The following is a 17,800-nucleotide window of genomic DNA, read 5'->3' as shown; positions in this document are numbered from 1 at the left end:
GAGAAGAAGAAAAACCAAAGAAACTGGTATTTACTGTGAACAGAACTATGTAACATTATGCAACTACTTCAATTAAGATGATTTACATCAAATCAAAGACATTATTTAATCTCTGCAGCAGGAAGCCTTGAAAGAAGCTGATCCATATGATTTTTATCTTCTTCACTGTATCTGTAAATAGAATGAAAGGACCTGTTATTTAGCAGAGTGGCACCTTGCTTTTGATGTGAAATATGGATCTTCTTGGTGATTTTCCTGAGAACTCTGCAAAGTCACTGAGGATAAAAGAAACTACCTCTGAAATTGCCAACATGGGTATCATTTTATCTGGGTGGTCCCCTTAGGCTTTGCCAGAGCTTGTAATGTACATTTAGTATATAAATGTGATGAGTATATAAATGAGTGATGAGATGAGCTCAGTAGGGTCTCTATATCTTTTTAGAGCTCTGATATGCTCTAACTAGCATATGATATTTAGAATGATAATAATGATATTTAGAACATATGATATTTAGAATGATAAATTAAGAATATTTATTAAAACATAAAAGAGGTTATGAGGTTATTGTTATAATCACTGTTTAACAATATGGAAAACAACACGATGCTTACAGTATTTATTTTACTAAGTTTCTAAAACTTTTCCATCAAAACTGATTTCTGGCAAGATCAAAATATCATACTGGCCCAAATATAATGGCTTTTTCCTTCCAGAAATTAAAATTTGAAAGAATTACACTTGTTTTACATTTGCTTTCAGACTATGCTTCTGACTAAGCTTTCTTGCCTTTTTAAAAAACAAACAAGACCTCAACGTGTGGTAAAAAGTGCAGCAATCAAGCTCTTTGATGAACATGTGAGCTGGAACAGGGAGCAGGTTCCACAGCAGAAATTCCAGGAGGAAAACAAACAAGAGGGGCCTCAATTAAACATGCCCTGGGGTCCTTAATTGAGATGGGTGAGGATACTGCCCAACATAAGCAAACTTTTATTAAAATCTTAAAAAGCACTTAATCAGCACTGTAATGCAAGGGCTTAATGGAGCTCTCAGCTGCTAATGGATGGAGGCTGTCCTTCATTTACAATAACCTAAGCCTGGCTTGCTCCCTCCTTTACTCTGCCACTAACAAACTACTGCTCAGGAAGGTTTGATTTCTTCTTTTTCCCTTTTCCTTGTGGGTCTGATACCCAGCCGGAGCAGCAAGCTGCTCTGGAGGGCCACAGTGCTTCATGATCTCTACAGCTGGCACAAGAGAAGCTTTGCCTGTTTTGGCAGCAACCTTACTTAGGTGAGCCTAAGCCAAAGTGCATTTTTTGCTAGTGGCTGAGCACTTGCAGCTCTTCATATAAAATGCTCAAGCAGCAGCAAAGTTGATTAAAACCAGGAATTTGTCCTCAGGGCTTCTTGCAGGACAATCCCTCCTGCCACATGCATAGTAGAAACATCAAGATCTCTCTTCTGGGTAAGTAAACAGCTTCTGCTAGGATAGTCCTTATAGATTGTCTGCACCAGTGCACTTCAGAGCATGAAAGGGACCATTATCAGGATGCTTGTCTAAACTCCAACATGATATATGCCAAAGAGACTCAATCCAATATTTTCTGCATTAGGCTTTTGTTCCAAGCTACAATTAGAGCTGCAGCAAACTCACCTGGCAGGATTTCACAGGCTCTCTGCTCGCCTCTCTTGCAGGCAGCCAAGCTATTTGCAAACACGTTCACACATTCTCCTGCCTGCCAGAAGCTCAGGCCACAGCTTACCACAAGCAGAATGTGTGAAAATGCTTTCAAAAAGCCCAGCTGCTGGCCTGATATTCAAAGACAACAAGTAAAAGTCTTTTTAAACACTCCCCTGCCCTCCACCCTCTAAAGTTTCCTTTTTCACAAAGGGACTTTTCCCTTTCCAGGGTGAAAACATCACAGGGGCCACCTCCTCTGTCTCAGACTGGAGTTGCTCCAGCACCACTCTTACCCTGACCTCACCAGGGCTCTGGCCAAATCACAGCCCTAGATGAAATACCTGCCAATACCACCAAAAAAATCCCGAAACAAACCCACTCCAACTGTGTCTGCTTTTAGATTCTCAATATTTAATGCATTTTAAATTATCAAGATTGTCCAGAATTCTTTTTTCTTAAGCAAAAATGTTAGAAACTGAAAGGAGTTATATTTGTTTTCATACAAGCAGTCAATGCAAATCTATTCTAATTAGGTGACTATACAATACTCTGCTACAGCTAAAGCAGAAATTCCTCAGGAATGGGGGATTTTAAATTAGCATGAAAGGTATGCAAGGTAAAAATGAAGAAAGAAATTTAATTACAAACCATAGACAGGGAAAATTTCCTTGAATAATGCTCATATTTTAATTCATTATTAAAATCCATTATTTTCACCACATTGTTCAAAGGTTTCAAACAAGAATACCACTCAACATGGAAAATTATACGAGAGTTTATTTTAAATTTCAAGGTTGCCTACCTGGGACTAAGATGCTGAGGGAATTGAACCTTCTTTCTGATTTGGTCCCAATTTTGTTTCACATTCTTTGCAAGTATGATGACAATGCCTACAGTATTGAAAATAGATAAGGGATTCAATAACTTTGCTGTATTTCTTCTAATACAATTACATAGCATGCTGCTAAATGTTATTGAAGAAGCAATCACTTGCCTATGCTCTCCATTTTGTTTAACTACTTTATGAGACATAGACTTCAAAAGTTGACATCTAAGCGTCTCAGCCAACAAAATCCCATTTATTATTCTTCAGAACTAGCATTTCCAGCAATTACCAAATACAATAGGATTTTCTAAGCAGGAAAATACAGTCCTTGCCATTGTACCTATCAATAATGAGCAAACAGAGTTGGGAGCAAAGCCTGTACTACAAAAGAATAACAAATGGCCACTTTGTGTAGCACCATGTGAGGAAAGTAATGGCTTTGTTTTGTGGGGAAGAATGGGAGTGGAGAGACATAAGAACAATGAAGAAGCTGTCTGTTATCAATCAGGCACTTTCATAGGCATAAAAGCCCACACTGGAAAGATGTGGAAAGACAGAGAACAATTTTGTGGGTAGGATTTTTGAAAATGCATATTGTGTGTGAATGAGAAATCATACTGGGGATGCAAAGAAGTACTGGCAGCTTAAGAAGGAGCTTGGAAGAAAGTCAGAGTGTGATTTGATGGGAAAGAGTACTTTATATGGAGTTCAGAAACAATGACTAAAACATGGAAGAGACAGGCAACAGGAGCCACCCATTGAGCTATGGTTAGAGTTGCAAGGTGGAAAAAACCAACCTTGCAGTTTGTGCTCTTCATAGTTTGGCATGACAGTAAGATACTGGACAAAACCACAGAGGAGGATTGAAACTGTTGTTAAAATATGAGAATAGTGTAAAAAAAATCTGCAGTGTTATTTGGCTGGATGAATGGTACAGACTGGCTGGTATGGTAGAAGATAGTGAGATACTTAGAGCCACAGTACTAGATGAAAAGAGAATAGTAGCTGTTGTTTCACCACACTTAAAAGCATTATAATTTCATTTAAATAATGTATTCCTTAATAACAGGCATTACACTGAGTTTAATTTGCATTTTCTGAAGAATATTCAGTAGTTTCTAATACTGACATGCATAGCCAAATCACAACCTGATCACAAAATTTAAATTCATAGTTCTGCAGCATATTATTATTACTACTGTAAATACTATTTTGATCTAGGATTAATTATTTTAAATAAGCACAAACCTTTTTTGTTGTGGACCAAATGGGGCAACACCAATTTTCTCAAACTTTTTTTGGCACTCTCCTATGTACGACATCTTTCCAATGGCAAAGCCAAGGCCACCAGCAACTACAAAGAAAGATAACAACTGGCTCCATTTTACTCATGCAATGAATTGTGTGCAGCAAGCAGGGCTTCTCAAAACACATCACAAACACTCGTGAAGTTATACAGGCATTACAGTACTGTAATGTACTGATTACTGTACTGATAAGGATTACTGTAATGGTCCTTTCACTCCTTACAGAGTGAGAATTAAAATATTACTTCAACATCCTGAATTTTCTGTTGAACTTCTGCTGAAGAGGGAATCCACTTAACTTCTTGCCATTTAAAAGTCAACTTTTAAAGGTACGGTTTCTGTGCCTTGTGTTTGTATTCTTTGTCGCCTTGGACATGAACTCAACAGTTAAGATAAATCAAATGAACATATAAAAAGGAACATGTTATTACATATATATATATTATGATGGCCCCCTGATACCATAAGCTGTGTGATCAGCTAAGCATAGCATCAATGAGATTTAAACTATTTACAAAACAAAGGTGAGACTGGAGTTTGCACCAGTTTGAGAGGATATATTAAGTAAATATAAGCTAGTACTGAAAATATTTACATTAAAAGAACCTTATTGCAGACATTTAAGCACAGCAGAACTCTGATGTCCTAAAGCACTCTGGTAGCATCTCATAAATTCAAAAAAAAAAAGAAAAGGTTGAAAAGAGATTCAGAGAGATGCATGTAAGATATGCAGATTGCCTGTAAATAATTCTTCTTTTCCTTTTAGAATTGGTTACAACTTACTTGCCATCTTAGGTAATGCACCAAATCTTGGGCTTGCTGAGAAAATGCCTAAAATAAAAGGAAACAGTCAGAAAACAAATGCACCAGCACTCAAATTCAAATACAGTATTTTTCCTTCAAGCTTTTGCATTTCTGAAGGTGAAGACTGTACAAAAATGTTCTAAGTCCACCAACTCAGACTTAGAAACATCAGGGCAGTTTCCATTCCACTAGTTCTTAGTGCGTGTGTCTTGGTCCTTGAGTCACAGGAGGAAAAAAGCCTGGAACTCTCAGGATGGAACTCTCAGGATTCACTGCAGGCCGGAGTTTGAAGTGTAAATCAACACAAAATGACATTGGTGACACTGGTGACACCTGCAGCACTGCAGCAGAGGGAGATGGTGGCTTATGTTTCAGCACAACCCAGCCTTGCAAATACAACAGCAAACTGAAATCTCTTACTCAGGGTCCAGCTCCCTGTGCTGTGAGAAGCAGGCCCAAGTTTTCTGTGGCTGTTGATTAAACCTGTGTTAAACTGCACCACAGACACCCAAGCTCCTCTTTCGGAGAGGAGAGATCATGTGTTTGGCCTTTGTGAGGAAAATACTGTGTGCTGAACATGAAAAGCAGAAGATGAGCTTTTCTTACAGAAATCCCTCCAGTTAGCAACAAGAGGTGGAACCATTGTGCTCCTGCGAGTGTGTGTGGGGCAGAGGAGTGAGTGCCATGCTGTGGAGGAGGGCTCCACACAGCAAGATTGCCATGGCAAAGGGAAGGGAACACAGTTTGCCACATCCAGTCAGACAGCACTAATGAGGCTCAGAAGCTCCATCTGCTCCCAGGGCCAGTGTGCTGTCTGCAGTCACCAGAGAGTGTTCAGACAGAGCAGGAGTCAGCCCATGCTAAGTGCAAGGGCCTTCACCCTCTGGCATCTACACATTTTTAAATTGGGTCTTTCAGGTGAATGAGAGACAAAATTGCTGCTGCCTTCTAAGCAGCCCTCCCCCTCCCAGTTGCTGACACACGGTAATGATTATCTAATATGGGCACTTGTTATTTCACAGATGATCAGAAACATCCAAGTACAATGGAGAGAAACTGAGAAGAGTACTTCCTGCCAGATGGTGGCATACGAGCTACTCAGTCAGCCCCAGTGCCCTTTCCATCACTGCTCACCCCTTTTCAAAGGTGTAAATCTTGGTTTTCCCTCATACACTCTCCTATTCTCCATCCCTGCCCATCCATCCACCTACAAGTTCACGTGTCAGTGATGCAACAGGGAACCCGTATCAGCCTCTTGTGGTATAGCACATCTTTTAGGCTTTCTGCTTTCCTTTTCCTGATCATCTTAGTTAAAGTAACAGAATGCTATGAGGAGGAAACATGGTAATAGTGGTTGGACAAAAAAGGAGCTTGCAGCCACACAGTGAGAAAAGGCTGAGCCATTTTCACCTCCTCCATTTGCTGTCTCCTACCACCCATCTCTCATAGATCTTTCCCTGCTTCTTGCTTCAGGCCCTGTGATTTTTTGTGCCCTTGCTGTAATCATCTGCTGAGGGAGGCTGAAGGACTGTCTTATTTGCTCCTGTGAGATACACCCATCTTAGTGGTCTTCAGCATGGATGTACTTCACTCTTTACCCAGAATGCTAACCTCAACCTTATTATTAGTCAAGGGCCCCAGAAGAGAAATTGAAAGTGCAGTGTGTAGAACCAGTTTCATCCACTACATAAATGGAATACAATTCTCTTTAGTGGCTACAGATCAGAAACCATCTCTATAAAAAGCACTCTGTCTCCTCACTTTGGCAGTATTCCTTGTCCCTTTGCACCAAAGCTGTATTCATGTTGATATGTGGTCACTGCAAAAACACTGACAGCATTTTTCAAATAAACCAACAGTTAGAGCTACAATACCCAAATCTTAGGTCTTGCTCAAGTTGTATGATGCTGTGTTGTACTGGCAGCTCCAGGAAAGGTTTTACTCACCAGTTTTTTAATTTGTGAGTTCTCTTTTCAGTTCATGTTCTTTCAAGAGTGACTGTGACAATGCAAATATAATGACCAAATCACTATAATAATGATTGTCATAAGAGGAATATTGATCATGAAAACCAGCAGGCTTTAGGGAAATTTGCATCTCAGTGGTAATTCTAGAGTCTCAACTTCATAACTTAGGACTATCAGGTATTTTTTATGTTTACCTTTTGAGACTAGCCCCTGGGTGACAAGCATGCTTCCAAGAGACAAAGGAAGAGCTGTAAAAATAAAAAGAAGGAGTGTGTCTGGTATCAGTCTGTTTGTTACCTATTTATTAAATATATTACTCTCTAAAATGTTAAATGTAATAATAACTCTTGTATGTTAAATGTTTTATGTGTTTATAATGTTACACACCTTACTCCTCTTCTAAACATTATTTACTGTCATAATCACCAATTATCATAATCTATGATTCTATGATTCTATGAATTAGCTCTGCCCATTCAGATTACTATCTCTTCAAAGCAAGGTTGTGTTCACACAGTGCTGGACATCAGGCCTGCTGTCACACATGGAGCTAATGCATGAAGCATATTTATTAAGTAATAGCTTCCATAACCTGGGTATCTCCTCTCAGTACTACAACACTAGTAGTGACAGCAGCTCTGATTAAATGGCCTGACTCTCATTCTAAGCCAAAAGAAGTATATAAGAAAGTAAAATATTACCAAATTTATTTTAAAAATGGACTTCAAGAACAGAACCAACTCAATGACTAATAAAGTAAGATCATATTAAACAAGAGCTTAATTCAATCACCTTCACCTACTATGACTACACAAATAATTCAATTAACCCAATAATAATATATTGCTTAACGTAAAATAACAGACTTAACCCACAACAGTATTTCAACAAAACCCAATGTATTACAATAAACTGCATAGCATTTTGCAGTAAGTACATCAAGGAGTCATTCTTAGGGTGCTAAGAACAAGTTTGGATGCCCCACCTCTGTACCAGAAACTTTCCTTTTTGCATTCCTCACGGATTCTTGCAATTTCTGTAGCACTGGGATGTTGTGAAATGGGACAGTAGAACATTGGCTGAAAGAATAAACCTGGGTTATTTTATTGAACTTAATCTCCTAGGAAGAAAAAAAAATTAAAGAAGACAAAATATTTTTAAAAAACAAATACAATGCAGAAAACAACCAACAAGGGGAACATCCTGTTGTGTTGCTAGCAGTGTGATGAAATACTATATACTCTAATGCAGAAACAGAAAGAACTACATAGATGTTGGGTTAAAACCACTCATGCTGTTGGTCTGTACTTTCCTAAAATAGATCAGCCCTACTGGCTTCATCATAATTAGCTGGCTGACAGCCTTCTTTCAAGCTAATGGTAGTTCTTTTTTCCATTTTGACAGTGCAAAAAAAAGGTGACAGTACTCTCTCTTGCATTCTACTATGCAGGGTATTGACATGTGGGTATAAGGACATTCTTTTTCTTCCTTTAAGAGATGACTCATTTATCAGTTTGAGCACTTGCAGTATCATTACTGGACATGTGAAATATACAGGTGTACTGGTTTTGGGTGGGAAGGAGTTTATTTTCTTCATAGTAGCTGCTATGGTGCTGCATTTCAGATCTGTGACCAAACCATTGTTGGTAACACAGAGGTGTTTTAGGCATCGCTAAGCAGTGCTTACACAGCACTGAGGCCTTTTCTATTTCTCAGGCTGCCCTGCCAGCAAATAGGCTGGGGGTGCATGACAAGTTGGGAGGGGACACAGCTGGGACAGATGACTTCAACTGACCCAAAGGATATCCCATGCCATGTGGTGTGCTCAGCAATAAGAGCTGGGGGAAAGAAGAAGTTGTCATTAAGTTAAAATTAGTGGAAATCCTACTATTTGTCAGCAAAACCACAACATCTAAAATCATATCTACTATGTAAAATCAGATTTCACAGAATAAGCAGTGCCTTGGGAAAAAAGAACATTGGTCTGTTAGAGGATTCTACCGCATTTTATGCCCGACTGATCCGTGATTCTGTAATCTTAATTATGAAATGCATCTATTGGCTACAGCCACACATTTCATATTTTAGCTAATTAGTATCCTTCTTCCAACACTGCTCCCAAGTGCAATTAATGCTGCTTGGGTAAACAGTAGAGAGCTCAATCTACTCCAAACCCTAGAGGACCACTCCAAACTGGTTTCACAGCACAGTCACAGCCAACAACAAAAGCCAAACAGGTTGAGTGAAAGATAAGAAAATGAGTGTCAGGGCCCTAAGTGTACCAGCAAGCTTTGCAACCTTTCTGCCCCATATACATCCTGCCACGGGTTTAGTTGCTAGGGCTCAAAGTCAGTTTTATTATGGCACAGTTGTGTAACACTGAATTAGAGTGCTGTGAAATGAGCAAAGTGGTGAGAAAGGGCTGCAAGCAGCTTTGCCCAGGGCCTTTGCCCCTCAGCTCAGGAGCTACATTTAAGCTCAGGCTCTGATGTTAACTGTGTTCTAGGTATGCCCGTAGCTGGCTTTTTGCCATGATGATCCCTACCTTGCCTTGCTAACTTGATGTCCTGGCTTACCATCAAACCTGGCTTTATTGATATCGACTTGCCTGGCAATTACTGGACTAATGGCTTAACCCAGTTAATGTTACTGGATCTGCTCTAGTCCTCTTTTTGGGGTACTGTGGAACTGTGCTCCTTATCCCTGAGGTGTCAACACCTGCCCAACTTGCTGTTACTCATGGGTCCCAAGTCACCTTCCCTTGCAGATGAGCCCACTTTTGCTGCTCTCAGTCAGCAACTGGTTAGCAGCAAGGTCATGCCACATTTAAATCTATTGTGGTTAATTACAAGTTTATGGCACAAAATTGGTAAAATCTGAAATTGGTAGCTGGTTTCTCCAACAGAGGAGAATACTCAGCTGCCATACAGCTGGAGGGCAGGTTCTTGCACAGTATTGTTCCCTTCTCCCCTTCTGAATACATACACACAACCTGAAGCAGGCAGGTTATACAGACTAGCACTCAGACACCAGGGCTCTGGCAGTCTGTAACAAGTTTAACTAGTAGAGCATAAATCAGAGCCCACTATCTTAAAAATCAAGAGCTCCTAGCCCTCTGAGTGGATGAATCAGGAAGAGCACCACATAGTCCTTTCTTCTCTTCATTTACATGCTTAAGCTTAACAGACAGCTGTGTCTCTGCTTCTCTCTTCAGTGACAAATACAAAATCTCAGTTATTCATTATCAACAGCATCAAAATAAAAGGGAGGAAACCCATCTTACCCATCTACTTTGCTTTGGTGGAAACATCTGGCTTTCCTCTTGCGTTGTTTCAGAAGACATTTTCTCTTTCCTTGTTCTCTGCTGCTGATCTTGGTGGGCCAAAACTGTGTGTTGTATGTGTGGCCAGCTCTCTTCCTGCTAGGTACAAAGTTAAAAAGCCAAAGTATCATGTTGGTATTGCGAGTTCACTGCATATTGGATTTGTGTGGTGGGACTTTGACAGTTGTTAGGTACCAGGGTGGCTCCAGCAAGGCTGATAAAAGTTTCCCCAGCTTCGAGTCAGTCCTGCCTCTGACTGAGGTGGTGCTTCTGAGAAAATAGAGTTATGATGAGAAAAAGAGCTTGCTGGAATATCAGAATAAGAGAAGAGTGGAATGCAAGAGAAACACCCACACAGTCACGCAAGTCAGTGAAGAAGGGAGGGGAGGAGGTGCTTTTGGTGCCAAAGGAGAGATTCCCCACAGTGGGGCAGGCTGTCCCCTTCAGCCCCTGGGGGTTAACAGTGGAGCCCCCTCCCCATACCAGAGCAGGTGGCTGCACCTGAAGGGAAGACATGACTGTGGGAAGCCTGTGCTGGACCGATTTGTTCCTGAAGGACTACACCCCATGGAACAGAGACCCAGGATGGAGCAATTTTTGAAGAGCTGCAGCCCGTGGGAGGGAGTCAGGTTGGAGAAGCTCGTGGGAGCGACTGCACACCTCACCTTGAGGAAAGGTGTGATGAACTGACCACAACCCCCATCCTCCTTCCCTTGTACTGCTGAGAAGGGGTAAAGTAATCTGATCCCAGGAAGAAGGGAGGGGAGGGTGGAAAGGTCTTCTTAAGATCTGGTTTTAGTCTCATGTGCCTACTCTGAACTGATCGGTAACAAATTAAACAAGGTGAGTCTGTTTTTCCCCTGACCATTACTGGTGAGTGATTCCTCTCTGTCCTTGTTTGATCGTATTTTCTCCTCCACCTCCCATAGGAGGGATGCTATCACCTGAAGTTTTGATTCCACAGGACCCAAAATGCAAGCCTGTTGCAAAACATGTATGTGTTTCCAACAAACACAATCCGGTTACAAACATGCTTAAATAAATATACATATATAAATCTGTAAGAATAAATAGATTCCAAAGAGTTGCAGAAGTTTCAGGCTTCCATGTCTGGGAATTGTGCTGCTAGGGAAAAGTAAGAAGGAATCATTTATTTCTGAAGTAATTAAAAAAAAAACCTAAGCTGTCTTTTTTACCTAGAACATCACTGCATGGCCTTGCACATTATTTATGGACATGCAGTGCACAGTTGCTTTACACAGTTACACAGTTATAAAGTTCAAGCAACTTCTTCTACATGTGCACTGGATACTCCAACAGCAATGCTTTCTTATGTGATGGAACAGAAGCAACACAACCTTGTCTCCCCATGGTAAGAAGACTCAATTAAACATTGCATCATCACCAATCTGCACTTCATTCTCAGACACCCTCAAAAATTACAGTGATCACCATGTCTTGAAAAAATTAAGTTTGAAAATACACAGATGGCCTACAGCCCTTCACTGTCTTCACTTTCCTTCACAGGAAATCTGGGAACAGACTTTTTACAAGTGTGTGTAGTGAGAGGACAAGAGAATGGCTTTAAACTGGAAGAGGATACATTTAGATTAGATATTACAGAGAAAATATTGTGAGAGTGGTGAGACACTGGAACAGGCTGCCCAGGGAGTTGTGGATGCCCCCTCCCTGAGGCCAGTCTGGGTGGGACTGTGAGCAACCTGGTATGGTGAGAGGTGTCCTTGCCCATGCAGGAGGGTTGGAACTAGATGATCTTCAAGGTCCCTTCCAACCCAAACCATTCTATGATTTTGAGTCATTGTGTCTTGGAAACACAACTGTTATCCTCCCAAAACTTTATTTTCACTGATTTGTTGAAGTAATTAACTTTTCTGCCTTATACTGGTTTTCTTACTGCTGATTTATCAGCCTATGTAACTGTTAGTGATTAACAGGATGTTCTCATAGTTGCCTTAGGAAGAACTCCCCACTGGTGTTATCCTTCTATTTAACTTAAATACGATGTAACACTTGATTAAATGAATGAAATACAACGGTCACTGAGACAACTCATTAGGACTTCAGAAAAGCCTTTCAAGGACTGAGAGTCCAGTGTGAAGAAGAGGTGAAGACTCACTAATGATGTTTCACCTGTCTCTTCTGAACTGGCACTTTACTTTAATTCCAGGCTTTTATTTCGGAGGAGAGGCAGCAGAGCAGCTGCAATGAAAAGCTTCCTACCAGCAGCCGGGTGGGCACCACGAAGCAGGTGAGTGCCTTGCACTTGCCCAGCCATGTGCCTGCACCTGCTCAGGGGTCTGGTGACAGTCACTCACACAGGGCACAGCGAGAACAGGCAATAACTTTGTACTTGCTGCTTGCTCTCAGAGCTAAGGATTTGGCTGGGAATGTGCAAAAAGCCGGGGTTTCTGGGCTTCGTCTGAAGCAGGAGTGGCTGCCACCCGGCCCGGGGCAAGCGTCTGGAGACGACAGCCGCCTTCACCCCTGTCCCGGGCTGTTACACCCGGCCCGGCCCGGCCCGGCTCCGTGCCAGGGCATGGCGATGGGGGAAGGCGGCGGGACCGGGGAGAGACTCCCCAGGAGCCGCCGCCAGCCCCCGGCCCCGGGGCCCCCGCCCAGAGCCACTCCAGCCCCGGCCTTCTCCCCGCCAGCCCCGGCCTTCCTCTCGCCGTGACGCCAGAGAAATCCGGCACCCAGGAGCCCGGCCCCAGCGGTACGGAAAGGCGGAGACCGACGCTCCCCGGGGCCGCGGGGCGGAAGATGCTCGGCGTCCCGGCCGCGTCCCGGGAGCGCTGACCCCCGCGGGGCGCCAGCCCAACGAAGGAAGGGGATGGGGGCGGCCTGGTCCGAAAAGTCGGTGGGCACCGACTCCGTCCCAACTCTCCCACCCCTCCCCCCGACCTCAGCACCCGGGGGCTTCCCCTCCGTCGTCTCACCTTCCGCCGGCCGCCCCCGAAGCAGGATCCAGGATCCCGCCCGCTGCCCGCGCCGTGGCTACCGCTGGGCTCCACTGCCACCTCCTGGCCACTCGCGGCAGGGGCAGGCGGGGCGTCCCGCACCTCCCCGCGGGCGGTGCTGAGGAGGGAGCGGAGGCGAAATGCGGGGCCGGGAGTGCCGGCACGCCTGGGCGCTTCCCCGCAGAGCTCCCCTCGGCTCCCGGATCCTAGCAGTGTCTGTAACTAAATCAGCGGGTCACGTCTCCTCATGGGATGCTCCGGGAGAAAAGCAAACAGTGAACGGGTCAGTGAGGTTCCTTCCGAGTTCTCGTATTTCCCTAAAGAAATCCAGAACATCATTTTTCAAGTTAGCAGAGTCCGACATTCGGTGTTGGGGTGTGTCCTACGATCTTAAAATATTTAATCTTGTTCTACTTTAAGGAAGTGACAGATTTAATTTTGACCATTTTTGGATGAAAGGTATTGCTTATCTACTTTGATTTTAATACTATGATGCTTATGCATTAAGCAAACATGTTAATATCAATATTAATAAGAAGTTAAAGAGTATAAAAAAATAAAAATCCTTTAATTAATGAAAAATACTCTTCCAAGAAAAAAACTGAAAATATCAGTTTAGGGTGGTGGGGGGGTTTTTAAGAGTACTGAAAAAAAAGTGCTACTTTCTCTGTAATGAGACATAAAATGCCTTTCTTTAATGATAAATATAAAACAAGGCAGGTAATACTGAGGTTGATTTTTGCATTTCATCTTTAAACAAAAGCTGTCTCATTTTTCTTGGGTATTGTCTCACTCTTGCCAGCCAATACATACAATTGCACTTTGCTGCTGCTCCTCACATGGATGTCTGGAAAGAGAAATGTCCTAAACCAGCTCTTAAAAGTGTACCCACATCTCCTGTGATGTAAGAGGTACCCTTGAAATCATGGGTAAATAAAGACTTAATAGATACTGACTATATGCTATTTTGAAAACTACAGTATGCAAGAAAATCCCATGCCTGGCAAGTTCATGATAAGCGATTATTTCTTCAGCTGGTTGAGCTTAAACTGGTTATAAAATGAAAGGCCACCAGAATGTCAGTTTCTTAATAGGCATGTGCATGCCCAGGGATAGTGGTCACTTGCATTTGTGCAACTTTCTGTGCAGAAGTGCCTATTAAAAAAGGTTTGACTTCTTTTTCATTTTAAAGTTGGTTATTGCAATTGAATATGTTCCTCAGACACTCTCTGTTTATAAGATTTACCAGCAAATACTTCAGAGCTATGAAAATGGAGAGAAGTTGGTAGATGGAAACCAATAAATGGTGGTGCTTTAGAATAACAAACACAAACCAAGAGAAGGATCCTTACTCCTCCCAGAACAAAACCGACCTTACACACCAAAATAATAATAATAATAATAATAATAATAATAATAATAATAATAATAATAATATAATAATATAATAATAATAATAATATACAGAAAAATAAAAGAACCAGTAAGGAGCTGAATCCTTGGTGGAGGAATTTTTTACTGTCGGAGTAGAAGGAGGTCAAAGAGCTGAGACCTGACAAACTCAGGGAAGTTTTACGGGCTCTGACTACTTGTCTGAAGAACATTTTAGAAAACACTGCAGCGTTGCTAGGATTCTGAGGTTCACCACATTTGCCAAAGGCAAAGCCATTTGTGTGTGTATTTAATAGAAACTCTCCATGTATGCATACAGCACACGACACGACAGGAGGAGGAACTATCACCACATGTGAAAAATGTGGTCTGCTTGTTCAGCAGAAAATCACAAAAACTGTTAATTGCTTAAAAATTACAAAGGCTTGGAGTAACAGAAGCACTGTTGCAAAAAATGTATCAGTAATAAAAACTTTGAGAGCATGGAAAATCACATAAGAATTATACTGTAGGGCATTGTTCTCATGCTAATGGCAGTAGGAGTTAAGGGTGAATGAAAAGTCATCAAAAGTCACAGCAGGAAACAGTCAACATACTTGTGAGTAAAACATTAAAGTGTTCTCACTGCCTGCAAGAAATTATGTAATAGTTTTGCCCTGGCTGATTCTTGGATGTACTTATTTCTATTTTGCACATGGTCTGGCCTACCTTTTAGTAGAAACAAGTGGCTGACAATTATCAGGTGTTCAAGTTTTAGGATTTTCTTTTCTCAATGCAAGAAAAGCTGTAAAATTGATTGTAAAAAGAATGAGTTTTCTCTTCTCTTAGATGCACAGCTATATGTGTTATTTCTTTCCTACAGTAAAGACATGCAACACTAGCTGATTTCAACAGGGTTATAGGTGCTTAGATCCTTAGACTTGACTCTATCTGTCTGCCATGTCTAATCCATATTGAAATTAATCAAGACCTATTACACAGAGTTAATTACTGGAATTACTCTGGGGCAATATTCATGTATCATGTCCCACAGAACATTTTATTGAAAAAGGTCTTTAGCGAGTCTCAATATTTGTTAGTCCTGTCTTTTAGAACTGATTTAGAAGAGGTGAGGTTGCACTTCAGTCCAGGTGTAACAAATAAACACTATTTTGTAGCCAACTTACTGTAATGAGGAAACAACTTACTGTAATTGAGGAAATTACAACCAAATTAATGTTGACTGTGAATATGCATATATAGAGTTTTGCATAACAGATGTTATGGTAATGACTAACAAGCTCTACACTGGTATGCAAACAGAGCAGACCCAAGTCTTTGTGTTTCTACTTTCACTGTGACAGGTACCTAACTGGTAAACTCAGCCACCTCATCTTTTTTTCCAGAGCTGCTTTCTTAATCCTAATTTGTCTTCATACTTTTACGCTTCTTTCCTCTCTTTCCCTGGCCCTTTCTTCTGCTTCTTAGTCATGCCCATTCAGACAGATCTCTACAGGGCAATATGCAAGGATAAAGTCTCACAGGTGTCTCCCAGTTATTTTAAAATCTATGTGTTTATTTTGGGCTTAAAAACATGCTTGTATTATAGTTTGAACCCAAACAATGCATTGTTTTTTACAGTCACTGAGCGGTTTACCTCTGGCAATACTGATATAATTGTGGGGCTGTAATTTATTTTCTGTTAAATTCTGATAACTTTTTAACGTCTGCCTTAGGCTAAAGGTATATTAAATACTATTCTAAAATGAAGAAGGTTCTTTTTCTGTGAGTGTAAACTTTTGCTGTTGTAGGCTGTCTTGGGTTTGCTGGTTTACAGTCATTGTATTTCTGTACAGATCAAGTGCCATTGCTTTTTCTTTTTATCAGTTACAAATAGCACTCCAATAATAATTTAAAAAAAGGCATTTCTACAAATGTATGTGTAATTAAGCACCCTGTAAGCACTGACTTTGAATGTAAGACATTTCTGTTTTAATTTAAAAACATTACACCTGAAAATTCCCTCCTCTTATGCTCAGATTCTTATCTCTATGTCACCTCTATAGAGAACTGGAATGTCACTTTGCTGTGTTTGAAGCCAAATAGTAGTTTTATGAATCCCAAAAAATACCCAGAATACAATAGCTAAATTTGTCAAGAATTGCATTATTTTCTTTGCATTATGAGTTTAATGGAAGCCAAGCAAGCACATCAGGTTCATGATTCCAGCAGTGTCTCGTTTGACTGGAACTCCACCTCTGAACCATGAAGCAAGATACTGCGATTACAAAAAGTGTTGCAAAATTGTTTCAAATATTTATTGGATGAATACATGCTGCGAGCCTCACACTCCTACTACGCAGAAACAAAAGCAGACATGTTCTGGGTTTGCTCTGGACAAGGATCTCATCTTACAGGTTCCATTTGCGTCATGCCACAGCAAGATGAAAAGGTGTGATCACTTGCATAATCCTAAGCCAGTGATAAGTGAATTTGGTGACTGTTGTGGGATGGGTTTTTTTAAATGAAGAAATAAAGGATGCCTTTAGTTACATGTAACTTGAATAAGAGAAAAGAGAAAGGTCATTAAACCTTTGGATCTCAATCTAACTCCCCTAGAGAGACTCACTTTTATCAAAACACTTCAGTTCTTTTGTAGACATTTTAAACATATCTATGTTTTCAAATACCAACCAAAATTCAACAGTTTCTGTAGCTAGACAAACCCCATTGTACTGCAGGACAAATTAATTACTTGATTGTGAGACTACTGGGACAAACTTTTCCTTAGCACTCTGCCCCATGAAAAGTTGTGAGAGGGATTTATTGCTAGTAATAGGTTTATTTATAGTTTTTATTCTTATGGATCTGGAGTTTCACAGGTACAAGGGAAATTAAATGCACATCATAAGGTGTGTTTAGAATGGGGTAGCAAGTAAAAAAAAAAACAAAACAGAGAAAATATAGCTGGCAGTTTTGGAGGGTACTGTGTGAAAAGTAATAAAACTTAAGAAAATTACGCATTCCAAGAGCAAAAGGGATTTTTTACCTCTCAGTTCAGTTATAAATTTACTTCTCGAGCCAAAAATTAAATCTAAAACACAGATTTTGCTTATGCAATCCTTTTGCCAGAACTTGGCAGCTGTGATCATGGCTATGTTCATATAGCTTTATTTTAAAATTAGCACACAGCCATTTAAGCCTCAATGCAGAAATCTCAGCAAACAAAATGCTCCTTTTGGTGCTTTCTGCAGACAGGATTGCTTATTAGAAGTCCTTGGTTTCCTATAAAACAAAGCACATTTTGTTGAGTACAGCACCAACTTGAACATTCCTCCCCCAAGACAGGTAATCACAGTTACTCTACCATGTATTTGACCAGCAAGTCAGTCACCTTCTTTTTCCCATCAGCCGGTGGGATGAATTCTTTACTTTCATTTTGTTACCTGCTGGTGTGCCCATCCAGTGGGCAAAGCTCCTTTAGTAACACAGCAGTGAAGGGAGGAGATCACACGCTCTACCTTGCTACAGGGCTGTGAGGTATAG

General features: G+C 41.0%; 1 protein-coding gene across 1 annotated transcript; it reads right to left on the bottom strand.

Moving 5' to 3' along the window:
- On the bottom strand, nucleotides 1–10,043 carry LOC139796036 (OCIA domain-containing protein 2-like). Its single transcript, XM_071743585.1, has 7 exons — nucleotides 9,867–10,043; nucleotides 7,569–7,662; nucleotides 6,778–6,831; nucleotides 4,596–4,643; nucleotides 3,754–3,859; nucleotides 2,482–2,569; nucleotides 1–171 (listed from the first exon to the last, which is right to left on the bottom strand). Exons 1-6 carry the CDS (start codon nucleotides 9,924–9,926, stop codon nucleotides 2,488–2,490), a joined length of 444 nt encoding a protein of 147 aa, XP_071599686.1. The 5' UTR covers nucleotides 9,927–10,043; the 3' UTR covers nucleotides 1–171; nucleotides 2,482–2,487.
- Nucleotides 10,044–17,800: the final 7,757 nt, after the last annotated feature.

This window comes from Heliangelus exortis, chromosome 4 (genome assembly GCF_036169615.1).
Source record: "Heliangelus exortis chromosome 4, bHelExo1.hap1, whole genome shotgun sequence".
In the NCBI taxonomy this organism is placed as follows: domain Eukaryota; kingdom Metazoa; phylum Chordata; class Aves; order Apodiformes; family Trochilidae; genus Heliangelus; species Heliangelus exortis.
Note: the sequence above shows the minus strand (reverse complement) of the source record. Positions and strands in the feature narration are given on the sequence as shown.